A 26,013-nucleotide genomic window follows, 5' to 3' on the forward strand; every position below is an offset into this window, starting at 1 on the left:
TAGATAAGTGTCATTTCTCAATTTCTATGATTGCGAGTTTAAAAATAACAAATTCCGCATTCAATTCCATTATTCTTGTAGATTAACCAAATAAGAATATTCACAAATTCTAGAAAATAAAATTCCGTCATTTCAATTTCCATCATTTTGAAATTCCTTAGTAATCTTAAATTTCTTCGTCTAAACATAGTATTAGTGCTTCTTTAATCGTGATATTAGTTAACTTATCAATAAGTGATGTTCATTTTTCTTTCTCTCTCTCTCTCTCTCTCTCTCTCTCTCTCTCTCTCTCTCTCTCTCTCTCTCTCTCTCTCTCGATCAAAACCTACCACTTTTTTTTTTTTAAACAAACGATATTATCTACACTGAGAGCAACTCCACCCTTAGAAGTCTCCTTAAGCTATAGAAATAATGTAATTCAAATTTATATTTGATGAGAACCGAGCCTAAAAACTCTCATTTATAAGTGCAAAGAAATTTTATTAGACCGTAGTAACCGACAAAATAAATCTAGTTAATGTCAAGGACTTAAGGATAGAGACCTTCCAAGCCTGCTTCGGTTCATTGGGCTTTTTAGATTAACCGCCGACAACCAAACAAAACATAAAAACGGCCCCAAACTAAATTCTGGGCCATCTAGAAATTCAGTCATAAATCCAAAGGGACAGAGAATCCACAACTCCCTCCTTCTCCTCTCTGCAACACGCTCAACCGTCAGGATGACAATAGGACTTCTCCCATGGAGTCCTTGCCACCACTCTCTATCTCCCACCTCCCTCTTCTCACTCCCCCTTGCTTTCCCCATTACCAAACACACCCAATTCCCACCTTCCATCTCCGCCACTATTGAACCCGCCACCGCCGGCACCCAACACCTTACAGCCAGAGAGAGAAGGCAGCTCAGGAACGAGAGGAGAGAGAGCAAAACTGGCACCAGCTGGAAAGAGGACGTGGAGGAGAAGCTTTTGGAGAAGCCCACGAAGAAGTTCGCCAATTGGAAGGAAGAGCTCAACCTTAATAACCTCGCTCACGAGGGTCCACAATGGTGGATCATCAAGGTCTCTCGAGTCAAGGGCCAGGAGACCGCTCAGCTCATCGCTCGATTGCTTGCCAGGAACTATCCTCAGATTGATTTTAAGGTACTAGATTACTTCAATTCAATGTTTTGGTTTCTGGGTTTTTTGCAAAATTGAAGAAATGTGATACTATTGTATGTTTGATTTCGTTGATTTTAAGGTATTTACTAGTTCAAGTCAATGTTTTGGCTTCTGGGTATGTAGCAAATTTTATGTAATGGGATAATGATGTCTGCTTGATTCCAGCTGAACATATTGAATTGGTGCCCTGAAGTATTTCTTATTCAATTTAATGTCTAGACCAAAATTAAACATGTAAGTATCTGACTGTTCGCTTTTCAGATATATGCGCCAGCTATCCAAGACAGGAAGAAATTGAAAAATGGTAACTTGGTTAAACCGAGACCACTATTCCCAGGGTGTCTGTTTATAAGGTGTGTATTGGACAAAGAGATACATGACTTCATAAGAGAGTGTGATGGAGTTGCAGGCTTTGTCGGTTCCAAGGTCGGAAATACGTGAGTAAATTTCTTCCATAGTAGGTTTGCTGTGTGTTGCGTAATGTTATTGTTATCGTAGTATGACAAGAGCGTGGTTGATTAAGGAGATATGAAGAAACCTTTTAGATAGAAATGTCAATTTGTTATTTTCAGAATTAAATCCTGTTTAGAACTGATTGAGCTTGCCTGGTTATATTGGCGGGATTGTAAGAGAAAAAGAAGATCCTGGTATTCTTTTACAAAAGAAGTTCTGAAAGAATGCTTCATTTGGTCAAAACGACAGACATTATGTATAAAGTTATGAAGTCATGTTATGCCTGCACAATTACGTAATATGAAGCTACTTGTGCGCTTATGTGTTAGCTAAAACACACAAGGTAGATTGTGGGTTAAGTTTTCTGGTTTACTGGCATTTTCGGGATTCCCTGGCAGGCATTATTTTCACTGTTAATTTCTAATATGGAGGCCATCTAAATGATATATCCTTCTAGACTACTACCTTGTGCGTTTTCCAGCGAGATTTTATACAATGTTATTCGCATGTGCACAGGAAAAGACAGATTACCAGACCCCGGTCAGTTTCTGAGTTTGACATGGAAGCTATCTTCAGGCAGGCTAAGGAAGAACAACAGAAAGCTGAACAAGCTTTTGAGCAAGAGCAGCAAGAAGCAGCCCTCAATGATGCTGACGAATCTGCTGGAGATTCTATTTCTAAACCAAAAAGGCGACCTAGAAAAACACTTGATCCTCTCATAAATGGTTCGTCTAAAGGAAAGAGTGAGAAGCTCATCCCAGGTTCTTCTGTACAAGTTTTATCTGGGACTTTTGCAGAATATGTAGGCAGCCTGAAGAAGCTGAATAAAAGAACAAAAAAGGTTTGTTTTTTCTGGCATGAAATATTCAGTTTAATTAAGTGAAAATGGGTGGAGGTTAAGCATGCATGTCTTCTTTTTGTTTGGGATATATATGATAGAACTATTAGTGTCTTCTTATGGGTTATTTACAACAATATCAATGTCTTCTTTTTGTTTGGGATATATATGATAGAACTATTAGTGTCTTCTTGTAGGTTATTTACAACAATGTCAACACGATAAATGAAATAATTTCTCTTTTGGAAACTTAACAAAAGGAAGAAAAATGTGTGTCATCTTGCAGGCAACCGTGGGATTTATGTTATTTGGGAAAGAAAGCTTAGTCGATTTAGATATCAGTGAAATTGTTTTAGAGACCGTTGAAAAAAAAGTTGTTTCAGAGACCATGTAAATATGTTCAGTCATCAATCATTTTTAAATGGTAAGCTTTTCAATCTTTTTCCCCTTGTTATATCTTACTTTCATCTATATGAAAATATCTAGCGCCTTCAAAGTATAGTTTGGTTTTCTGTTTGATCTGCCATGAAATGAAGATATAATGCATACTAATCACAAGTTTCCAAAATTCCATACCATTATCGTTTATGTGGTTAGGTCCTCATTGTAAGTTTCTGATGACCCGATGCACCAAGACATGGATATAAAATCATAAATCACATAAACAAGGGAGATTATTTGAAGGTCCACTACCAACCGTATTAAATCGTAAATAGCTAATTTGGATTGGCTGCCTTATTTGTGGCCAAAATTACTGTACTCATATTGGTAATGTCTGTCCTTAGTTCTACATAGGTCACATTTTGGCCTCCCTCTAGATGTTTTTCCCCTTTGCTGCCAACTTCCGTTTTGAAATTATGGTGAAATTTTGAGTGGCGTATTGCATATCAGAGCAGTCTGCTTTTGGTTGTGTTTTGGTACTTTTGGTGTTTAGGTTCTTTCTGGTCACATGGAATTAGGGTTCAGACTTAACCATACTCGTGAAAATTCGGTCAAGGCCTTTGAAAAAATTGTGATAGGAAAATGTGTCTTCGTGTCCACAGAGATGATGCCGTGAGTAGATTATGAAGGGTTGCTCACCAATTCTACGAAAGGAGTAAATGTAAGTTGCAATATAAACACATGGTAATTGGTAGTGATGATAGGCCTTAGAACAACAGATGAAGATCTCTTTCATTCTTGAACACTTTGTTCTTCCTCACTCTCCATATGCAGTAGATTGTGACTGCATAAATCATCTTCTGTAGGGTAACAGTAAGGGATATACCTCTCCAAACAAAACCAGCCCAGACACAATGATTGGTACTCAACCAGGGAACTCTGCAATTGCTCAAAGCCGGCCTCCAGATTCCCTCGCTAAATGGACAATCAAAAGAAGCGTGAGTATGAGTCTAGTGCTGCCAGACAGAAAACACAATTAGCGTTAGCTTTGATCTCTACCGCAGCAAGACAGAAAGTGTGCACAATTAGCATAGCTGAAGGAGAAAAAATAATGACCCTCTTTAAGGTAGCAAACAGCCTTTAGTAAGTACTGTCCCGTTCTCCTGGACCCTACACTCCAAGGAAAATGCGGTCACCTACCACTCGATTTAATCCAACGGTGGAGGACAAAGTAAAACAACAAAAGTTAAATGAACATTTATTCTTCCCACCCTTGGATTAAGATCGAACTGTATATGTCCACAATTTCCTTGGACCATAAGGTCCGGGAGAACAGGACTATTAGTAGGTAATAGCCAACCATAGAATGGAAGTCATTCTGCCCACACAGTAGTTTAGTGCAGCTATGCTAACTCCACATTTAGATGTTCAAAGTATAGGTGCCAGATGTGGCAGTTAGCCACCTATAACATCTGTACTATTAGCTTTAGATCCATGCCAATCCCAAAGACCACCTTGGACTATGCTACTACCACGGCTTCGTGGGGAAGGCTAACTGGTCCAATTTTGTTAGGGCTCCATCTAATGAATAAGGGGCCAAGGGTTGTCAAATGTCATGATAAGGAAGCACTGCCATCCTCAATAGTACAACGAAAGAGAGCGAGGGAGCCTCATAGCATTAGAATCTTCAGTTCATGAGCAAATCTGTGTAGATATTGCGGAGTCAGTCCACTAACTCTACTTTCATGCTTAATTATTGTTTACTATGATTCTCCTTTAGAAAACTAAGTATATTATCATCTTGGGGTCCTCCTTAGTCATTATCTTAATGAGCTGCTAATTATTTAATGGGCAAGAAAGCAATTGAATCTGCCTGCCCCAGATGGTGCTCCTTGCATATTCTATCTGTGAAAAACTTTAAAGCACAAAGCAATTGAATCCGCCAGAACATACATGAAAAGTGGTGTCTTACTGGACAGAAAAAGTCATGTTATCTTTTGCACTTGAGCGTTTTATGATCATACACGTCCAATGTGCACATTCGTTAAGTTTATATTGTTTTTCTGAATGTTTTCCTTAAGTTGTTTATCCAATTCTTAGTTTGGATCAAGAAATTATGTTGCGTTTACTCGAGTTTTGTAATGTTCTTGCTTGCATTTGTCAAAACCCGGCACCTTCCATGTGTTTGGAAATAGCAGACTGATTTTGGCCAAGCATACAGATGATGGATTCATGGAGACTGCTTAGTTTATGGTGGGGGTTTTGAGGTTTGTTATGTGTTGAGAAAGGGACAATGGAAGGGGGACCAAAGAAGTTGAATCTCAATACTCATAAAAGTGAAATCTGTGAACTGTATTCATACTTTAATGCTTGTATTTTCCTTCATCACTTTAGTTCTTGTATTCATACTTGTTATATGTGGTTCTAAATCCGTTATGAATACACGATATAGATAAGACGCTCTACCGAGTCTTTCTAACATACAACAATGTATGGACTGGGACGTCAGGATGACGGTAATTTGGTAACTGTCAAATCCTCACGGTAGTATTGATTAACTAATATCACGGATTGTAACTCTTGGCATTATAATTTAAACAAAGCAATATCAAGCGTTTCGCTCACTCGTATTTGAACTTGCGAATTTGTGACGGAGCTACTTTAGCATCGAAGAATATTTCGATCTTCGAGCTGTAAAACTTAGAGGCGAAGACAATTGTCCATGTCCACGTGGTGATTGCACCCAACCGATGACTTACACGTATGCTTTTACGGTAGAAGGAAAAGTAATTAAAGAAGAAACAAAACAAAGAAGGTTCGTTGTTAAACAAACAATTTGTTCCACTTTTACGGTGAGGCAGTGAGATAACACGCAGATTAGATTAGATTAGATTGGATTAGATTAAGATTAGATTAAAGATTATATAATTAAATAAGTGAGTGAAGGAAACTCCATCCTGTTTTTGTTTAGTCCAAGAACAGTAGACGACACAAAAGCACGCGCACAATAGTTGTTTACTGAAAAGAGCTTGCTAAAGTAAGCACCATGCACACCACCCTATCTCTCTCTCTCGTCGGTTTGATTTTTATCAAACACTTGCTGCGGTTTATGGATGGTCCCCTATCCAAAAGCCAAATGGACAAAACTGAAAAGAGAGAGGAAGTAGTGGGAGAGAAATATTAAAAATTGTAATACAGCTGTCCCTTCCTTTTAAAATACTAACATCCTTCTATTGGTAGCAAAGTTGTGCTCCTACCAGTTGTATACAATCAGTAACACTTAAGAATTTCGCTTGTATTGAAGGTCTTTCACCGGCTTCATCTAGAAAACTAAATATACCTTGCTATTTCTTTTATAGAGTGGGGTGAAGAGTTTTATTTCTTTTATATACAAACGATGTTGAGGGATAGAGTAATCGAACTCTAAAACTTGAGTGTAGGATGAATGTTCTTAACGAACTGAATTAGTTTATGGTTGAACTTTTGTATAATTGAAGTCATTGTACCTCATGATTCACTAATGTTGTTTTGCCATATTTATGGAGATAAACGAGTACTTATTTGCTGTTGTTTTTTTGTAAACTCAACCTAATTAGTAGTCTAAATTTACCTTATAATGTTATAAGATGCTTATATTGTCGGATAATCAAGCAAAAAGAAAAAACACTTCCATTTCATTTCCGTATGCCCAAGAATCTTAAAAAGAAAAAGTAATTTTATAAAGTTCATCACCATCAATAGAAGTATAAAAATGATGGCTAATTCTGAAAATACACACAAAAAAAGAGGTGGAAGTGCAAATTGAAGAAAAGTACAAGCACACAAGTGCAAAAAAAACTTTATTATATTCCGCCAGTCAGCAACCACTCAGAGAAAGTGCGTCAGAGAGTTTGCAGAAAAAAGAGTAAACGTAATAAATTTTCACAACCTCCAACCCAACCGCCTCCATATTCTTTACCCACCTCCTCTGCTTTCTTCCACTTCCAAACCCTGAGAAAACCAAACAAATTCACCTTTAATTGCAAATGGGCATCTTCCCCGAGTCCTAAAAACCCCACTGCTCAATCCCCAACCAGATTCAGCTCCAACCCGCTTCCTCCATGGCCGCATCTTCCATCTCCACCCACTTCGTCGCCGTAGCTTTCCTCGTTTTCTTCCTCAGAACCACCTCCGCCGCCTGCAACTCCTCCTTTTCGGTCACCCATTTCGGTGAAGTTTCAAACTTTGGGTCAGATATTGCTCTGTACGGAGATGCAGAGGTCGTCAATGGCGGATACGCAGTTCAGCTCACCAGTTCGGTGAGCTCGAGCGCCGGCCGAGCTATTTACAAGAGACCCATCGAGCTGTTTGAAGGTAAGCCTCGGAAATCCGTGTCTTTTTCGACGAACTTCTCGTTTTCTATTTCCAACGGCGGTGGGGATGGATTGGCGTTTGTTGTGGTTCCAAAGGGTTTTAATCTTAGCCTATTTGGTAACGGCTCTTTTGGGCTTTCTCTGGGAAATGTTAAAAGTAAATTCAAAATTGCTGCTGTCAAATTTGATGCATTGAGTGATGGAAATGTTCATGTTGGAATTGATGTGGGTAGTACTGTTTCTGTTAAAGTAAGCAATGTTTCTGCTAAGAATTTGGATCCAAGTAATGGGAATAAAACGCAGGCTTGGATCGATTACGAAGCGGGTTCGAATCGATTTGAAGTTAGGCTGAGTAAATTCGGTGGTTCGAAGCCGGTTGATCCTCTGCTGTGGTATCCGATTGATTTGTCGAAAATGTGGGGAGATAAGGAAGTGCTTGTGGGATTGAGTGCGATGAGTAGGAATTCGTCTCAGACATGTTCTGTATACTCTTGGAGCTTTGAGCAAAGGCATGTGCCTCACTGGACGCACTCGCAGCCGGTAGATCCTAAGGCCGCTGCGAAGAACTCGAAGGCGGAGGAAAAGAAAAGGGATTGTACAAAAAAGGCTTTCGGTGCAATGGTTTTCGGTGTTGCTTGTGGAGCATTGGCGTCATTTGTCGGACTGTATCTGTGGACCGTCTTTGGTAACAGGCGTCCGGTGGTGCCGGAGGAGTATGCTGAGAAGCAGAAAGAGTTTGAGTACGAGAAAATGAGAGCAGTTGCAGATAATAAAACCATGGAAGATGGAAAGCAGTAGATGCTTGAATGTTGAAGGATGCTGTTTGTTGTGTTGTAAATCAATCTTGTTTTCTTACCCTAGTATTTTCAGGTTGTCCTTTACTTGTACTAGTTGTAGTTAAATGTTGCGGTCAATTGTCAAAATTTAGTAAGTTTTGTTACGTATTTTGTCCAATGTTGGAGCACTGGGATTGCACTTTTGAAGGCTCCTTCGATGGCTGCTATCTTTCTCTTTGAATGCCGACCCTCTACATTTAGCATCGCGGTTCCCGCATGATTGTTTAGTTGTTATTTTTTGTGGGTTAGTACTTGCATCCCTCCATGAGAGGAATGCACATACTCTACCATTTACGAATGACGTATTTGTGCCCTGTAACCTTCAAAATAGGAGCCGTTCAATTTTTTGATCTTCATTTGTAGATCATCCCACAAAAAAATTATTCAAATATTGTTTAATTATCCAATGTATCAGATAAATCAACGGTTCATTTAATATGTAAGGTGGCACACACATTGTCCATTTGTTCCACACATTTGGGTGCATAAATGATTTTCAATTTGAAGGATTTTTTTTTAAATGATCTTTAATTGAAGATAAGAAATTGAACAGTTTTAATTATGAAATTTTTATCACGAAGATACGCAAATTGTGGAATATGTTCGTATCCTTAAGAGGGATGCAAGTATTATTCTCGTCTATGTTTCAATTGCAGGTCTTTCTAGTTAGAGATACCGCCTTCTTCGTGTCAAGTATTTTATTTTGGGTAATGTTAGGAATACCAAATTTTTAAATCAAATTTTGTAAACCAAATAATTTGGTTATTGATTATTGGATTATCATTAAGTGTTGATTAATGTGTTTATATTCTATTGGTGACACATCATTTTGTTTGCAAACTTGGTTTAAAAATTTGTCTTCCTAAACGATGAACCATTTTTACCAGAAATAATTCCCCTGCTCTCCTTTGTGGTAACTGTAGATGAGGGCCAGCAACTGCAAGTTAATAAAGGTTATGTCACCAGATGAGATCCAAATTAAAGGTTTGATTTCTAAGCAATGGCATACTTAATCCTCGGTTTAGGTCTTAAACCCGTAAATCATACATATCACATGAACAAGAAATGCGGAATCTTTTCTCTCTCCTCACGTGACGAGATAAAGTTGTATACAACATAGTTCAACAAAGCCTCTCTGGTGATCTATGCATAATATTGATTTTTCAAAAGATGGCATTGACTCCAAAGATTCAACTGATTCTCTTGACGGAATAAGAATATTTATCGACAGCAATCTAAATTTTATAAGAAATTACAAAATAACAAGACGCGGTAAATTTCTTAGATTCATACAAGAAATTACGCTTCTACTTAAAAAGGGTAATACCACCATATAGAAAATCTCAGCTTACTCAAGTACATATAACAAAAGAAATTTAACTGAGATAACAAGTTTTGCTTTTAACGATATTAAAACCTACAACTACAACGAACAGCATTCGCTTTGTCATACTCCAGCAACTGGGAGTTGCGGCATTTCAAACCACGTTACATCTCCTCCTGAGCTTCCTCCTCTTCGTCCTCATAGTACTCATCCTCCTCAGCTGTGGCATCCTGGTACTGCTGATACTCTGAAACCAGATCATTCATGTTGCTTTCAGCTTCTGTGAACTCCATCTCGTCCATGCCTTCACCAGTGTACCAATGCAAGAAAGCCTTCCTCCTGAACATAGCAGTGAACTGCTCGCTCACACGGCGGAACATCTCCTGAATTGAGGTTGAGTTTCCAATGAAGGTGGACGCCATTTTCAAGCCGGTGGGTGGGATATCACATACAGTAGACTTGACATTGTTGGGAATCCATTCCACAAAGTAAGAAGAGTTCTTGTTCTGGACATTGATCATCTGTTCATCAACTTCCTTTGTGCTCATTTTACCCCTGAACACGGCTGAGGCAGTCAAATACCGACCATGGCGAGGGTCAGCTGCACACATCATGTTCTTCGCATCCCACATTTGCTGTGTGAGCTCAGGCACAGTGAGAGCTCTGTACTGCTGTGAACCGCGTGAGGTCAAAGGAGCAAAACCCACCATGAAGAAGTGAAGACGAGGGAAGGGGATGAGATTGACAGCAAGCTTTCGGAGGTCAGAGTTCAACTGACCAGGGAACCTCAAACAGCATGTGACACCAGACATAGTTGCAGAAATCAAATGGTTCAAATCCCCAACTGCATAAACATTACAATCAGTATACTGTATCCAAAAACAAATAAAATCAAAGTATCAAGTACAATCAACTGAGGAAAACTTACAGCTCGGGGTGCTGAGCTTGAGTGTGCGGAAGCAAATGTCATACAGAGCTTCATTATCAAGAACCATACACTCGTCTGCGTTTTCAACAAGCTGGTGCACAGACAAGGTTGCGTTGTAAGGCTCAACAACTGTGTCTGAGACCTTTGGAGAGGGAAAAACCGAGAAAGTGAGCATCATCCGGTCTGGGTATTCCTCTCTGATCTTTGAAATCAAGAGAGTACCCATGCCAGACCCAGTACCTCCTCCCAGAGAATGACACACCTGAAACCCTGCAATCCAAAACAAAACCAACCTAAATTCAATGGACCTATAAACAAAACAAATGAGAAATAAAAAGAAGCCCCAGACAAAATTTATCAAATACATTTGCAGGCATTAAAAAATAACACAAATGAAAGAATAAGTCATTGAGGAAATTTATCAAACACTTTCAAGGCAATCACAACACTCCATGGACACATAAAGTCAAGACAAACGAAATGATATCAAGTCGCTCAGGAAATTATCAAACGCCTTGCAGGCAATCACAATTCTCTATAGACACATAAAACAATACCAACAAGATGAAAACAGATCACACAGGAAATTTATCAAACGCCTTGCAGGCAATCACAATTATACATGGACACATCTTATAGACCAAAAGAAATAATATCAGGGCATCAGGAAAATCATCAAACACCTTGCAGGTAATCATAATTCTACATGAACACGTAAAACAAAACTAAATAAATAAATAAAAGAAGGAATTAATCAAATACCTTGTAGGCAATCACAATTCTCGGCCTCCTTGCGAACCACATCAAGAACCGAATCGATCAACTCAGCGCCTTCGGTATAGTGACCCTTGGCCCAGTTGTTTCCGGCACCAGACTGGCCGAAAACGAAGTTGTCAGGCCGGAAAATCTGACCGTAGGGTCCAGATCGGACGCTGTCCATGGTCCCAGGCTCGAGGTCCATGAGCACAGCCCTCGGCACGTACCTCCCGCAACTGGCTTCGTTGTAGTAGACATTGATCCTTTCAAGCTGGAGCTCCGAGTCTCCCTCGTACCTTCCGGTGCCGTCGATGCCGTGCTCGGCGCAGACCACCTCCCAGAACTTGGCGCCAATCTGGTTGCCGCACTGGCCTCCCTGGATGTGAAGGATCTCACGCATTTTTGGTTGAAAGGGGGGTGAAAAATCAGAAAGGGTTAGGGTTTGTGGGTCTCTCAGTGAGAAAATCGCAGAGAGAAATGGATGAGACAGAAGGGTGGGGACGGAGAGAGAGGATTTTATAAGAAAGGTAGGCTTTTTGGGTCGCAACGGTTGGATTTGAATGGAGAAGCGGGAGTTTTTGTTTGAAAGGGTTGGATATGAGTTGTGGGGATTGGAAATGGACGGTTCAGATTTTATTTGGAGGACCTCGGTTTGAAATTTGAAATTCAAATTTCAAAAACTAGCTGGGTGCCAGTAAATTTTGGCTCCGTTTTTATAATTTGGGAACAGTTTCCTTAAGAATTAAAATAAAATATAAAATATAATTTGGAATACACATACAATTTTAAAAGGATTATTTACGACCACTTCTTGAAACTCAAATTCAGTCTTAATTTATCCTTTAAAGGTGCGTTTGTTGCACCGAACTGAACTAACTTCAGGGACTAAGCTAGTTTGGTATGTCGAGATGTGTTGGACGTCACGTGATAGTGACGTAACCAAGTGCGCAACAGAAGTGATACTAATAAAAGAAATGTGAATAATTAAAAACCAAAACTAAACTTATTTAACTAGAGATATTATGTAAGTGTGTGAAAGTGATCAAATATAAGATACACGCATATCAGAGCATAAGTAAAACGAAAGTGCAATTGAACTAACTAAGTACTAATTATACAAATTGGGAGACGATCCCTACTTTTATTTATGGAAACGTCAGAACCGCCGTGTAGTCCTCTTGAGCAACCAAAGACGAGCAACTACCTATAACCTGGAGGGGCGCAAAACATAAGGGTGAGTGGGTAAAAACAAAGCTTTAGAAAAGTACATTTATTTTTATGAACATAATAATCCCTCTCCGTGAAACCCGTGTAATTTCCAGGAAATAGTAATATGCACGTATATAAAAACTATGTTTAAGAGCAGTGAAAACAAAATTATGCCATGTCATAACGTTCAGCAGTAAAATATGTAAGCCATGTGAAACGTCGATATAAGTTAGCATGTCAGCCGGAGTCATCTAATATAACATGTACGACTGGACCTATAGCTCGTCAACATATGTCTGCAAACGAGTCGGAGTCACCTAATGTGACCTGTATGACAGGTTGGGTGTAAATAAGTACGCTCAAGTGCTACAATCACATGAAAAGCTGTGCGATAGATCGTGGGTCACCTATGAGTCAGAACCACCTATTGTGGTTTGTACGACAAGCTAGCACCAAAACTTGAATCCAAGGTGAGTGTGCGGTGCGGGAGGTGAACAATCACGTGAAAGTTGTGCCTTGGCCTCGGGCGGGAGCACTAACACCGAGGTACAGCATAATAAGCTCTAAATGCATAAATGCATAGCAATATGCAATGCAACAAGACCAATCACATGCTAACTCACCTGAAGCTTACTTGAGCCTTCGTAGCATCGAATAGTATAATTCACAATTCATACTAATGCAACAATATAGTAATAAGCAGTACAGACATGGCATACATGGCATAAATTCATTTTAAAATGTTTTTGGAAATCATAAAGCATTTATATATATACACACACACACACACCCACTCACTGATAAGTAGCAGGATTGTAACCCCCTAGCCTAGCTTGTCCACACTTGTCCTCAGGGTACGTCTCACATATATGTGAAATAACTACTTTAACATTAGTTCGATAGCACATAAACAAAGCCTAGGATTAATTCCTCATAAGTTGCTCAAATAGGGTGTTTGAATATACCAACATGATCTACTTGACAGTCCGAACACTCACATACTTTTAGAAAAAATTTTGGACACCGGACACACCTTCACGAACAGGCACGTGTTGTCCTTATGCCTTACGCCGTTAGAAATATTCCATCAGTTTGATGGAATATTCCGCTAAATGTAACTGACGGTACCATACGCCGTTACAATATTCAGTTAAAGTTAACAGAATAGTCCCCTTCTTCTCCTGTCATTCCGCCAGTCTCTGCCGTCTGTTACCGGCTGCACTCACCTGTTTCTGGAAATTTTTCTAAAGCTTATAACTTTGTCATTTCTCAACCAAAATCCATGAAATTTATATGGATTTAAAGGTCATGAAAAGTAGAACACATTCGTACCTAATAGAAGTTCAAAATCCAATGAAAAACGATCATAAATTCCCTTGATACTTCCGGCCAACACTGCAACCTTCCAAACTCGTCTATACCAACGTCCACTTCATTCCAAAACTACTTCAAAAAGTTTTCAAAGTTGGGTGAATACCTTTCCAAGCCTTAAAATCTCGAAAACACGCCGGGATCGCGTCGAAACAAACTTGACTCCTCGCCAGAGCTTCTGGTTTCTCATGTTTCTGTTGTCCGTTCGATGAGCTAAGGGTATGGCTGAGTTCAAAAGGTCGAAAGGAGAATGATGGTGGTTTCGAAAGGCTCGATCCGTGAGAGTTTGATGATGATGATGTATGTAGGTGTCATGGCGCAGAAAGAAGAAGGAGAAAGAAGGCTCGAGAAGAGGGGAGGGAATGTGTACGTGTGTGTGTGTGTGTGTGTGTGTGTGTGTGTGTGTGTGTGTGTGTGTGTGTGTGTGTGTGTGTGTGTGTGTGTGTGTGTGTGTGTGTGTGTGTGTGTGTGTGTGTGTGTGTGTGTTTCCTCCTGATTGGGCAGAAGAAGAAAATGTTAAGCCCTGAATAGGCTACCATAAAAGAGGGAGAAAGAGGACTTATTTTGTTCGGTCCAGATGAGATAATAGCCCAAATACCTAATTGGGTCCAAGGAAATAGGAATTATGGTGATTGGTTTCTTATTTTGGTATATTTACACTCTATACGTTCGTAACTTCCTTTTTACGGCTCCGATTAGGCCATAACTCGCGTCAACGCGTTCGTGACATCTAGTATAATCTAATTACGATAGCGAGGAAATTAATTTAGAACTGCATATGTACATCCATTTCGCTAAGCCAACAAGGGCAATATTGTCACTTTACACACTAGGGGAGAAAAATATATATAATAATTTGGGACGGATCGTCACACAATGTCTGTTTCCTGGTACAGTCTTACATTATTTTTACATTTAGATTCAGACATTGCAATGCAGTGTCCGTTTCCTGGAACTGTTTTTTATATTGTTTTTACATTTGGATTCAGACACTGCAATGCAATGTCTGTTTCCTGGTTCTGTTTTTCACATTTTGTTTCATAATGCAGTGTCTGTTTCTTAGTTCCTTTTTTTTATTTTTTTATTTTTTATTTTTTTTTACATTTTGATTCAAATGTTGTCTTGCAGTGTCTATTTCCTAGTTCTATTTTTTCCATCTCCTATGCTTCGCACTTTGCACGACTCCTTTTACATTTAGATTCTAACACACGATGTTTCCATTTCCAAATTCTGGATTGCAAACCGAAAACTCTTCGCAAACATATCTTTAATTCAAGACGGTTCTGATAGACATTGCCCTTAAGAGAATATCTATGTCCAAAGCCTTTGGAGGCTTGCTGGATATCTATTACATCCTCTTTTTTTTTCTTGTGTTTTGTTTTTGCTACTGATAGTTGCACTTTTCTTTGGAATTCCCTTTTTTCTCTCAACATTGTGTTTGGTACTGGGAAAATTTTAGAGCATTGGGATTAATCGAACTATTTATTCAGGTTTGACGGAGGAGAGAGAAAGATAAAGAGGCAAGGGGAGGAGAGATAAAAATGAGAGAGTGAAGAGAAAGAAGGGACGAGAGAGTGGAGGAGATGAGGAATGAAATAAAGTGAAGAGAGAATGGTATAATAGTTATTTTATAACTAGCTTAAACTCATGCGACATGTTTCATTGAACTATGCATAATTATTATAAATAATTCACTGATTATGTCCAAAAATAAAATTGGCTATTGATATATGGCTAATAGTGAAGATTTTATTGACCTTTGGCCAAATATCCTTTACTAATATTTGTTTTTATTAACCTACAACTTTTTTTAGGGTTTTTATCACAAATGATTCCTGAAATTAAAAATCAATCAATGTAGTCCTTGAAAATAGGTGTCGCAAATCAATGTGGTTCTTCCGTCACAATTCTATTAAAAATTCCGTTAAGTACTGATGTGGCACATAAATGAGCCCTACAAGATTTATGGGTGTTTATCACAAATGGTCCCTGAAATTGAAAATCAATCAATGTAGTCCTTGAAAATAGGTGTCACAAATCAATATGATCATTCCACCACAATTCTATAGACAAAATTGTTATGTGCTAATGTGGGTTTAATAATTAATTAAAAAAAGTTGTCTTAATACCTTGTTGCACAATGATTTTTTTTCCTTATAGTAGGGCCTACTCTGAAGAGAGATATTTTTCATAAATTCTCAAAGGCACAAGGCTTAACCAAGGTCTAAGAAGGGGTGTGGAAATTGTTTTCAACGAATAATAGACGCACCTCAGTTATAACCTCATTATCTCAAGGCAGATCTCGCTGTTCTTTGCATCACCAGACCACCAAGAAAGCGCCGAACAAGCTCTCCAAGATTAAGGTTGTGAGGACATTGATCGCCAAAATGTTAACGGTGATGTCCCAATAGTCGTTGCCAATAGGCCAAGCCGTCACCAAAGGTGATCTCGATTCAGGTTCAATTCGGTGAAAGGTGTCGAAGTGTGTAAAGATGGGTGTATTAAGATTTTGTTTAAAGAATAGAGAGCAAATGAGGTAGAGAAATTTGGACAGTGATTGGAGGTAATTGCAAGACTGTGTTTTTGGGTTTTTACAATTTTTTTATTAACTATTAAATTATTAAGCCTATTTGTAATTTTTTTTAAAATTTAATTAGACTTGTGTGACCCATTTATGTGTCATATCAGCACATAACATAATTTTTAACAGAATTGTGACAGAAGGACTACATTGAATTAAGACACTTACTTATTGGACTACATTAATCGATTTTCAATTTTAAGGACCATTTTGATGTCACGAGTCAATTTCAGGGAGCATCTTGATGTCGTGAGTCAATTTCAATGACCATTTGTGAGAAAAGAGAACTTATGGGGTCCATTTATGTGTCATATCAACACTTAACAAAAATTTTAACAGAATTGTGACGGAAGGAACACATTGATTTGCAATACCCATTTTTAGGGATTACATTGATTGATTTTCAATTTCAGAGAACATTTGTAATAAAACCCCCTTTTTTATTTGACTTTCTCTCTCTCCCCGCTGTCTCTCTACCTTTCCTTTCCTTTTTTTTATTTGCTTTCTCTTCTTCGCAGTCCAGAATTGCTCCAAGAAAAAAATCAACTTGGCCATCTAATCCACTTCTCAACACTTGCATATCTCCCTGCTCATCCTCACTGACAAAATTGCAAACGCCCCATCCTCAAACCACCTTTTGTGAAAAACCCAAATCAGATAATAATCTCAAATTGAATGAAACTTGAACTTTACTAGCCTTTGGTGAAGGATTATGTGGAGCACTCATTTGCTAATTTGGTATCTGAAACTGGTGCCAAAATAAAAAATATATAACACCATTTTCCTCTTCCTCTTTAGCCTTTACAGACGCAACCCCGTGAGCCACCCCACCCTCAAATTGATTCCTCAAAGGTGAATCGAAGGATGGAGAGAGGGGGATCAGATGACATGCGGAGTTTATGGGTCCTTTGTGTGAAATCCCGTTCCCAGATTTTACTGTTATAAGCTACGTATTTATATTATTGAGATTTTATATTATTTTTTGAGAAATTATATTAATTTATTTAGATTTAGATCTTAATTAAATTAGTTACAAAGTTTGAAGTTTGGAAAGTAATTATCTAAAATTTGTTGACCTTTCGAGGTCACAAGTAACGTATTCAAATAGATCTTGAAACTATGAGCGCATAGGCGAAAGTCGTTTGCGAGTCTGATTTATGACGATATAGTTACGGACATTTGAAGTTGTGTTACTAAACTATAGATTTTAAATTTATTTTAAACTCCCATCTTGTGGGAAGGAGGCCAATCATATTTATGTGAGTTAAGGGGAATTGATCAATCAGCAAGGGGAGAGAAAAGGAGGGGGGAACAGCCCAATCAGGAAACGGGGAAAATAGGGGAAAGGAGAGACCCAAAACGGGTCAATTTTCACCCGCAAACCACCATTTTTGACCCGGCCATATCTTCTTCATCCAACTTCCGTTTTGGGTGATCTTGGTGTCCATGGAAAGATCTTGATGAGCCCTACATCCTTGTAGTGTTAGATTTCCCAATTCTTTCGCATTTTTCCAGTTCAAAGCCACAAACCCACGGGTGTTCTAGTGGCTTTATCCTTTTTTCCGATGGCTCCGTCAAGTTTCACCGTCCATGACCACCACTAAAAGACTCCCCTCAACCCCAGGAACAAATCCCAAGTGGTGTTGGAGGCGTCGGAGTTCGATTGGAAGCCGAATTCGAAGCACACCCACCTTAGGGTTTCGGCGGTTCGTGGCCAGTTTGGGGTGTTTTCCAGCCAAATTGACCTTGACCGTAGGTATAAAGTTTACTCTACTCATAGAGATCTTCATTCCTGTAAATTTTGGTAATTTTTGGAAATAGTTGGATTTTTCCGGCGAGTCGGGGTGGCCGACCGCCACCCGCGGCGGTGCATGCGGCGGCACGTGGCCTGTGGGCCGATGATGTCTTTTTAAGAACTTTTTGATGCCATGAGTTCATGTTTGATATCCGTACGATGTAAATTGATTCTCTGGACTTAGCTTCATTTCGATACGTGAATAGGTCAAAATATAAACCTATGATCCGACCGTTGGATCGTAACCAAACTTTAAGAAATTATAGTAAGTAATTTTTGAGGATGTTAGGAACTTACAGATCGGGAATCCGACGTACGGATCTTCCCGAATTGGATTTCTAAGTTTGTAAAATAAATTGTTGATCGCCACCTAACTTTAGTAATTGGCGAAGATCCGACTGTCGGATCGCGATGAGATTTTAGTATGTTGTTCTTTGAGAATAATGTGGATCTTAGGAAGTTACGGATCGGAAATCCGATGTACGGATCTTCCGGATCAAATTACATAGGGTTGTAGACCTTACTGTTGACTGAGAATTGACTTTTGGTCAACATGTCTCGAAACGTTCTAAATACTAAAATTAATATTACAGGGGACTAATTGAAGTCTAGTGTGCTTACATTGGTTAGAGAGTGACTTGAGTATATGAGATATGGATATTAACTTATTTTCTTTTATTAATATCGTATGTGAATATGTCTTGGTCTTATAAATGGGATTTGTATTGAAATGTGATTTCATATATTAGCCATAGACTATGTTATTAAACATGATTTGGCTTGTGTACTGATGATGATTGGGATATATCTAAGTTTAATTATCTTTTAGTACTATGATTGATGTGTATGATTATTTTTTTTATGATAAGGTTATCCTAGAATCCTATTTGAAGTATGTTGTAGCACCTATATGCTTGTGTGACATATTAGTGATGACCTTGAGAAGTTGATGGTGTAGATGACTATGTTGAAACTCATACAGGTTGAGATGTGGTTAAGTTGTGTGTTAAAGTTATTGCACCATGTAGCAAAGGTACATGGATGGTCCTGCTTGGTATATCCGTGATGGGGGCCCTAAGTATTTAGGGGTGATCATGCCTGGTATATCCGCGTTGGGTGATCACCACCTGCACGATTATGTTGAAGCATAATGATGTATATGATGGATGAAATAGAAACCTTGATTATCATGTGGGTTATTATGTAGCTTGAATTGAATAATTCATGCTTTTCAAGTCCAAATGTTTGATTGAGGAATGTTATGCCTTTTTGGCTTGAACGAATTGTGTTATATGTTGAGTTATAGAGATGTTGAACTACGAATGGCTTGATCCCTAATGAGGGTACGTAGGCAGTCTAACGAAGAGGTTAGATGCAGCCATAAAGTATACGAAAAATTATTATGCATCTGGATCTTGAATGTTACTTTGTATATATTCAAGAGGCAGGGTATGTTAGATATACGGGTATTTGGTGACGTCATGTGTCGGTCCTGGACGTATGTCGGGATCGGGGTGTGACACTTTGATTCGAAATGGAACTCGTGGGTCCTCCGATTGAGGTTTGAATTAGAGGTGGTTCATGATTATGGGTTCGAAGCGAAGAGAAAAAGGAAAGAGTGGCGGTGGTCTAGTGGTATGAGTAGACGAAGCAAAACGAAAGCCTTGCTAGTACCGTGGTTATTGGAGGGTCTCACTAAGACCTTTTAGTGAGGGGGCTAGTCCACACGAGTCCCTTTTAATCCTACTTAAACTTAGTCCAGCCACTTACCAAACATAAGACTACATTAATAAATAGTCTAGTCCAGTCCAATGAAACTTAACGAGACCAAACAAACGCAACCTAAAACTCAAATTGTCTCACATTATCTCGTGTCGTCAAAGTCTGTCAACAAGTGCGTTAAAAGGTTGATGTGGCATGAATTGGAACCCAATTCTTGTTAAAATGTATTTCATGTGAGAAAAAAAATGTTTGTTCATAAAATTAAATTATTTGAAGGTATTTGCGTTTGTTGCACCGGACTATCTTGGACTGGACTAACTTTAGGGACTAAGCTGGACTGACTTGTGAAGTGTTTGGTATAGTGTCGGACTAAAAAGGAGAAAAATTAAAATTTAAAAAAAATTCTTTTTGTTTTTTTATTCTTTTTCTTTCTATTTTCTGGAACTCTCTATTGGTTTTCTTTTTCTTATTATTTTTGTTTTCTAGGACTCTCTATCTGTTTCTCTGTCTATTTTTCTTTTTCGTTTTTTTTTCTTTTCTTTTCATTCTAGAACTTTGTATTCCCTCCCCCCACTGTTTCTCCATCTGTATTACCCCCAAGTTGGTCAAAGTGCACAGATTGATAATCACAAAATGGAGACATGCCTCACTTTCAATTCTCAATTCCTAATTTTTTTTTTCCCAAATTTCCAATTCCCACGAAAAACCCCAATGACTGCTCCTCCCAATTCCGTTGGCGGCCATGGCGAGTTTTCCCGTTCAACAACCTCTCTCTCTTTCCTTTGTTTTCCTGCATAAATCCATTCGGCCAAATCCTTCTCTCACCCAATTCTGTCGGCAGCCATGGCGAATTTTCTCGTCTGGGTGGTTCTGATTCTAAGATTTTAGGGGTTAATTGGATTTTGGGTGGTTCTGCACTCCCTTGCAATGCAAGCTTGCGGTGGTGGGTCGAGGGGTTCTAGGAAGACAAGAGGCAATGCAATAGTCCTAACTAATATCAAGGTTCCAATTAGGACTAGCTAGTGACGCTTAGCGAAGTTCGGAGTCGAGCGAGTCCGACCTAGCATCATTTAAGTTAATCCCTCGCTATGCGAAACACAAGACTACACAGATTGTTAGTCTAGTTCTGTCCAGTGAATGCTAATGATGTCAAACAAATGCCCCCTAATTCTTAATTATTACACAATTTGGCATTGAATCTAAACTTGTAACATAAATAGGAAAAGAACTTTCCTTCAACGAAATATTATTTGACGTTACCTAGTTTCTTAATTAATAATGCACAACTATGTGAGAAAAAAGTCAAATGCATGTCAATGTATGATTGACTTTGATATAAAACTTTCTTTCAACACTTTGATATAGCAAGTCTAGCCCAATAATACATAATTATATGAGAATATTAAAATGCATAACACTACATAATATGTCTAGTTTTTTATTTTTTTTATTTTTTTATTTTTTAAATAAGAATTAATAACGAATATTAAACGAAGTTTATTTTCTTTTCATGAAGAGGGTGCTATTTAGACTCTCTCACAAACAATGTCAACAATTAGAGCAACTCCACCCCTACAAATTGTCCTACCTATTGGGTGATTGAATCCCCTAACCCCTCCAAAATTTGCTTCAGCTCAAGCCAATTGCCATACCTATAGGGTGGGCCCAACTCACATGAGTTAAGCAATCGGGTGAAAATGGCTTTAGGTGATCTAACGTCAGCCACGTTGTAATTTTTTTGGGTCAAATGTGTGACCTTTACGCTCGAGTGGGAAGAGTGAGCAACCAAAAGGTGTCAATTAGGACCCACGCTCAAGCACACTCAGTTCTTTTCAAACGTGGGCCATTGAATTTCTTAAATCTGTTTAACGAGGGGACGATGGTAACATTAAGAGCCCAAGACTTTTAGAGTTCACTAAGACCATCTTCAACCGAAGGGTTTAGAGAGCCAGAGAGTAAAAAATAACTCGAAAACCATTTCTAATAGAAGACCAGACAAATGGCTTGTGGGCCCCAGTGGACAAAAAAGGGCTAAAGGGCCAATTAGCAAGCCATCTTCAACCAACCAACTGGCCCACAGGCTAGCCCACTCTGTCTTTTATTTATTTATTTATTTTTTTTGTTCTTTTCCATTGGACTAGCCCATATTAGGGTTTAGGGTTTAGGATTTTTTTTTATTCTAGCCTACTTTTTTCTTTTCTTTTTTTTTTTTAAAAAAAAAATTTAATTTTTTCCTACATCATTTCTCACACATTTTTCACCATTTCATATTATTTTACCTTATTTTATTTCAATTCTTCACATTCCATACTATAACCCTTTGACCCTCGGTTAGAGACAGTTTTTTGTGACAAGGTTAAAATGAGCTTTATGACCTTTTGAACCTCAGTTGGAGATAGTAAGAAATATAACCCTACACTGTTCATTAAAATAATAATTTCTTGGAGAGAGTCCTCTAACCCTCATCGGTTGAAGATGGTCTAAGGCCTATGTAAATGGCTTGAGTACCCCTAGTAAGTGATCAAACCTTGGAGAGTGAAATTACACCACTTTGTGAAGGAGTGGTAACCATATTATATATATAAAGTCTTTAAGAGTAGGAATTCTTCGTTTTTATTTTATTTTATTTATAAAAATGGGGATTAATTATAAAATTCACACCATATCGAACTTTAACAAACCGAACCATCTATTTTTCAAGTTGCACCTCATTGATCATTCTTGCAAAATTGTAACCAAATTGAAAATATTTAAGACATCTAATTGAGCTCAAAAAAATTAACAAATACTTTTAATATATAATAAAAAATAAAATTTTATCTTGATAATTAAATAAGTAAATATTATCGGATTTCATAATCTCAAACCCATTACGAGTGGACCATACTGTTCTTTGATGATCTTTCAATTTTAAGCGTTAACAAGACTCTTTGTTAACCAAAATTTCTCAAAACTATGATAATAACCCTTCAACACACAAGTTCACTTCAATATAAACAGCTTATGACCGTGGGTAAATATGTCCAATGGAGGAAGGGAAACGACATAAAGCTACAAATAAAAATAAATTTAAAAAACCGAAGAAAACCCACTTCTCCCCCAAACTCTTTGCTAATTCGTAGGGGATGAATCGAATTGCAGAGAAATTGAAATTTGATTTGAAGCAATTTATTAAAATTTTCTGAAATCGGAGTAAAAATAGTAGATGCCCAATTCATGCTATGAGAATAGTAAATGCCCAATTCATTTTAATTCATAAAAATTCAGCACATGCTTCAGAAAATTGCAAGACAAATGAAGGATGAACCAATCTCTAAATTTGAGTAAAATATTCATACAGATTTGAATCTCCTTCTTTTCCCTTGATTTAATTAGGTTTTTGGGTCGGCTGGGATGGGGTTCGCCTGCAAATTAAGCCAAAGATATTCGTACTATCAGATCAGAGGAGTAAAAGGGTGAAAATAAGATCTCAGTAACTTGAAATTATCTTCAAATCCCTCGAGGTCGAGAGAAGTTGCAGAAAGATAACGCAGATTTTAGTAACATCATTGATCCACAAACAGCACAAAAATATATAATTAAAATAAAAACACATTGAAAAGAAAAAGCATCTCAGATTAATATTCCCCATACTTTCTTCACAGGCAATCATAGTGCAAGGATAACGTTTCTAAGAAATCATCACCGATGCTTCTTTCCAATATATTTCAATATTATCAAAGAATTAAAAAGGGAAAGAAAAAAAAAAGAGGAGAAATTGTGTACCCAAAACAAATAAAATTTTGCTAAATAATTGACATGAAAATGTTAAAAATAATTATCGGAAAAGATTAAATAGAAACACAAAATTTAACCAAGCTTCGATTGAAGAAGATGAAGAAAGAAAAAAAAAATAGAAGGATCGTTGGCGGTTTTGAGAAGACGAAGGAGAGAGAGTGAGGAGAGAGAGAATTTGGGATAACATTTATAAGGGTGTGATTGGACTTAACCCTAGCAATCATTCCTGGGCCAGGGCAGTTGTCCTACCCTGGGCCTGGCCCACCCCTAACAATAACATGTTCTCCACAACCATCCGGCCCATCTAAATTTATCAGTTTATTTAATTAGAAACATGCTAGTTTGTAAAGCAATGACTTATTTTTATCTAGCTGCTTGTACTCTTTACTAAAGCTTACTTTACTCCGTATACTATTTGTATTCTCGTTACATGTTCTAATATTGCCCAATTTCGTTAATTCTATCACCTTAGTATCTAGAATGTTTTGATGGTCAAAAACTCTTTTAACCTTCTAAAATCAAAGGATAGTGCTATCAACATACTCATTTTTTACTTCTTGCACATTTTCCTCAAATTTCGACCGTCGGATTAAATGAATTTAAGAAGATCAATAGCCAAAACCAAAAGTGTGTCGTAAATTAAAACGGATGTGTATATAAGATATTTCAAAGCAAATCTCAAACATTTCTACCTCGCAATTTGCTCTTAACCTTAACTTAATTGTTGTAATAGTGACTGAACTAAAAGTTTGTGACCATCGATCATTTATCTCAGCAAAACATGCAACTGTGGTCATTTTTGTCAACTCCGTTAGTATTTTCATCAAAATGAGTCAATGTGCTATGCACGTGAGGCTAAATGAAGAGGCAAATTTGAAAAACCAAATGAGTAAAATTGTAGTAATGGTATTTTAATACAATAGGAGAAATAATTCATGAATTTTAACCTAATTGGAGCAATTATCTTCAAATTTATTCCATGTAGCAATGGTACTTTTTTTTTTTTTTTTTTTTAATTTTAACAATGATACTTCCAACATGATTCATTTTGATGGAATTAACGAAAATGACTATAATTGTACGTGTTAATGAGTTAAGAAACCAATTAGCAGGGACCATCTTTCTAATAGAACTAAAATCGAGGGATGTTTTTGTCATTCAGTATTACGGTTTGATGATATTTCTTTTCACTTGCAAGTGAGAGATCTTAGGTTCAAATCTTATGGATGATGAATTTGACACGAAATTAAGTTGTTCATTGTATGGGTTAGCCAAACTCTCTCATTCTCCTAGCGTAAAATATATCGTTGTACTTGAAACAAAAAATTGAGGGATGTTTCTATAATTTTCTCAAGCAACCATAGACCATGTCCCGTTTAAGTAGTGGACAGATTTGACACAAAAAAAAAAGTGGACAGAATGTATCCACATGTTCATCAGTAAAACCAGGCACTCGTTCAAGACTGCAGAGTGTACATTTCCAACCTTCTCCCCAACCCCAAGCAATATCTATCAAAAAAATTGGAAAAAGGAAAAGAAAATCCTCCTCCCCAAGCAAAAGATAAGAGATATATGCAACAAAGCTAGAACAATAGCAGAGCAAAACCCACATCTCCCAAAATTCACCATTTTTATAGGCCACTTCCAAGGATCAAATCCGAGTAAAGAAACCCAGAGACCACCGACTCCAATTCCTCAAAAAAATATGGGCATGGTTTTTGGGAAGATAAGCGTGGAAACCCCAAAATACAAAGTCCTCCACTCCACCGCTCTCTACGAAATCCGGCAATACGCGCCGTCTGTAGTAGCCCAGTTCACCTACGATCCTTCCGACCTCAAGGGCGACAAAGATGGCGGATTTACTGTCCTCGCCAACTACATCGGCGCATTGGGAAATCCTCAGAACACTAAACCCGAGAAAATCGCCATGACGGCTCCGGTCATAACCAAAACCCAAAACCCGGAAAGCGAAAAGATCCCCATGACGGCTCCGGTGGTGACGAGGGAGGAGAAGGGGAAGAGGATGGTGACGATGGAGTTTTTGCTGCCGGCGAAGTATGAGAAGGCGGAGGATGCGCCGAAGCCGGTGGATGAGAGGGTGGTGATTAGGGAGGAGGGGGAGAGGAAGTATGGGGTGGTGGGATTTGCGGGCGTGGCGACGGAGGAGGTGGTGGCGGAGAAGGTAGAGAAGTTGAAGGAGAGCTTGGAGAAAGATGGGTATAAGATTATAGGGGATTATATTCTGGCGAGGTATAATCCGCCATGGACTTTGCCTCCGTTCAGGACTAACGAGGTTATGATTCCAATTGAGTGATTTTTCAGATTCTGTTTCTTGTTTGTTTGTAAGATGCTCTGTTTTTTAACAAGTATTAAATAAAACATGTATTTTGTACGGTAGACTATTTTTTATGCTGCTTTGGGATGTCACTCATGTTCGTAATCGGCGATGACCAATTGTATAAGGAATGAAGAAGTCATGAATCGGAAAAGAGAAAATAAGAAAATAATGGATTCAGTAGGATTTTCCTTATGT

General features: G+C 38.2%; 4 protein-coding genes, 1 long non-coding RNA gene and 2 other non-coding genes across 8 annotated transcripts; 3 read left to right on the plus strand and 4 right to left on the minus strand.

Annotated features, from left to right (window-relative positions):
• The first annotated feature begins 642 nt into the window (after window positions 1-642).
• LOC137723001 (uncharacterized) lies at window positions 643-5,181 on the plus strand. 2 transcript variants are annotated; one of them, XM_068462153.1, is made up of 5 exons: window positions 643-1,139; window positions 1,419-1,594; window positions 2,127-2,451; window positions 2,735-2,872; window positions 5,028-5,181. In XM_068462153.1, the coding sequence occupies exons 1-4, from the start codon at window positions 720-722 to the stop codon at window positions 2,840-2,842; spliced, it is 1,029 nt and encodes a 342-aa protein (XP_068318254.1). In that variant the 5' UTR covers window positions 643-719; the 3' UTR covers window positions 2,843-2,872; window positions 5,028-5,181. The 2 variants fall into 2 exon arrangements, with proteins under 2 accessions (XP_068318254.1, XP_068318255.1); XM_068462154.1 differs by lacking the exon at window positions 5,028-5,181 and having other exon boundaries at window positions 2,735-2,887.
• Window positions 5,182-6,719: 1,538 nt separating this feature from the next.
• On the plus strand, window positions 6,720-8,224 carry LOC137722762 (L-type lectin-domain containing receptor kinase VIII.2-like). The gene has a single exon (XM_068461845.1). The coding sequence runs from the start codon at window positions 6,930-6,932 to the stop codon at window positions 7,977-7,979; it is 1,050 nt and encodes a 349-aa protein (XP_068317946.1). The 5' UTR covers window positions 6,720-6,929; the 3' UTR covers window positions 7,980-8,224.
• A 1,012-nt stretch (window positions 8,225-9,236) lies between these two features.
• LOC137722761 (tubulin beta-1 chain-like) lies at window positions 9,237-11,530 on the minus strand. The gene is made up of 3 exons (XM_068461844.1): window positions 11,032-11,530; window positions 10,270-10,539; window positions 9,237-10,185 (listed from the first exon to the last, which is right to left on the minus strand). The coding sequence occupies exons 1-3, from the start codon at window positions 11,423-11,425 to the stop codon at window positions 9,506-9,508; spliced, it is 1,344 nt and encodes a 447-aa protein (XP_068317945.1). The 5' UTR covers window positions 11,426-11,530; the 3' UTR covers window positions 9,237-9,505.
• An 11,325-nt stretch (window positions 11,531-22,855) lies between these two features.
• On the minus strand, window positions 22,856-23,615 carry LOC137723680 (uncharacterized). The gene is made up of 2 exons (XR_011066947.1): window positions 23,337-23,615; window positions 22,856-23,107 (listed from the first exon to the last, which is right to left on the minus strand). It is a non-coding gene; the product is annotated as an uncharacterized lncRNA (long non-coding RNA).
• On the minus strand, window positions 23,165-23,261 carry LOC137724034 (small nucleolar RNA snoR27). The gene has a single exon (XR_011067156.1). It is a non-coding gene; the product is annotated as a small nucleolar RNA snoR27 (small nucleolar RNA).
• LOC137724032 (small nucleolar RNA snoR26) lies at window positions 23,309-23,397 on the minus strand. Its single transcript, XR_011067154.1, has one exon. It is a non-coding gene; the product is annotated as a small nucleolar RNA snoR26 (small nucleolar RNA).
• A 1,299-nt stretch (window positions 23,616-24,914) lies between the features above and the next one.
• On the plus strand, window positions 24,915-25,907 carry LOC137723477 (heme-binding-like protein At3g10130, chloroplastic). Its single transcript, XM_068462673.1, has one exon. The coding sequence runs from the start codon at window positions 25,186-25,188 to the stop codon at window positions 25,792-25,794; it is 609 nt and encodes a 202-aa protein (XP_068318774.1). The 5' UTR covers window positions 24,915-25,185; the 3' UTR covers window positions 25,795-25,907.
• Window positions 25,908-26,013: the final 106 nt, after the last annotated feature.

The sequence above is a fragment of the Pyrus communis genome, chromosome 17 (genome assembly GCF_963583255.1).
Source record: "Pyrus communis chromosome 17, drPyrComm1.1, whole genome shotgun sequence".
NCBI classification, from domain to species: Eukaryota; Viridiplantae; Streptophyta; class Magnoliopsida; order Rosales; family Rosaceae; genus Pyrus; species Pyrus communis.

Bases quoted from the DNA above. Each gene is read 5' to 3' on its own strand.
- LOC137723001 (XM_068462153.1), top strand. From the start codon at position 720: ATGACAATAGGACTTCTCCCATGGAGTCCTTGCCACCACTCTCTATCT. The intron at 1,595-2,126 runs GTGAGTAAATTT...GCATGTGCACAG, and splicing joins GGTTCCAAGGTCGGAAATAC to GAAAAGACAGATTACCAGAC. The intron at 2,452-2,734 runs GTTTGTTTTTTC...GTCATCTTGCAG, and splicing joins TGAATAAAAGAACAAAAAAG to GCAACCGTGGGATTTATGTT.
- LOC137722762 (XM_068461845.1), top strand. From the start codon at position 6,930: ATGGCCGCATCTTCCATCTCCACCCACTTCGTCGCCGTAGCTTTCCTC.
- LOC137722761 (XM_068461844.1), bottom strand. From the start codon at position 11,425: ATGCGTGAGATCCTTCACATCCAGGGAGGCCAGTGCGGCAACCAGATT. The intron at 10,540-11,031 runs GTATTTGATTAA...TTTGGATTGCAG, and splicing joins GAATTGTGATTGCCTACAAG to GGTTTCAGGTGTGTCATTCT. The intron at 10,186-10,269 runs GTAAGTTTTCCT...ATGTTTATGCAG, and splicing joins CAAGCTCAGCACCCCGAGCT to TTGGGGATTTGAACCATTTG.
- LOC137723477 (XM_068462673.1), top strand. From the start codon at position 25,186: ATGGGCATGGTTTTTGGGAAGATAAGCGTGGAAACCCCAAAATACAAA.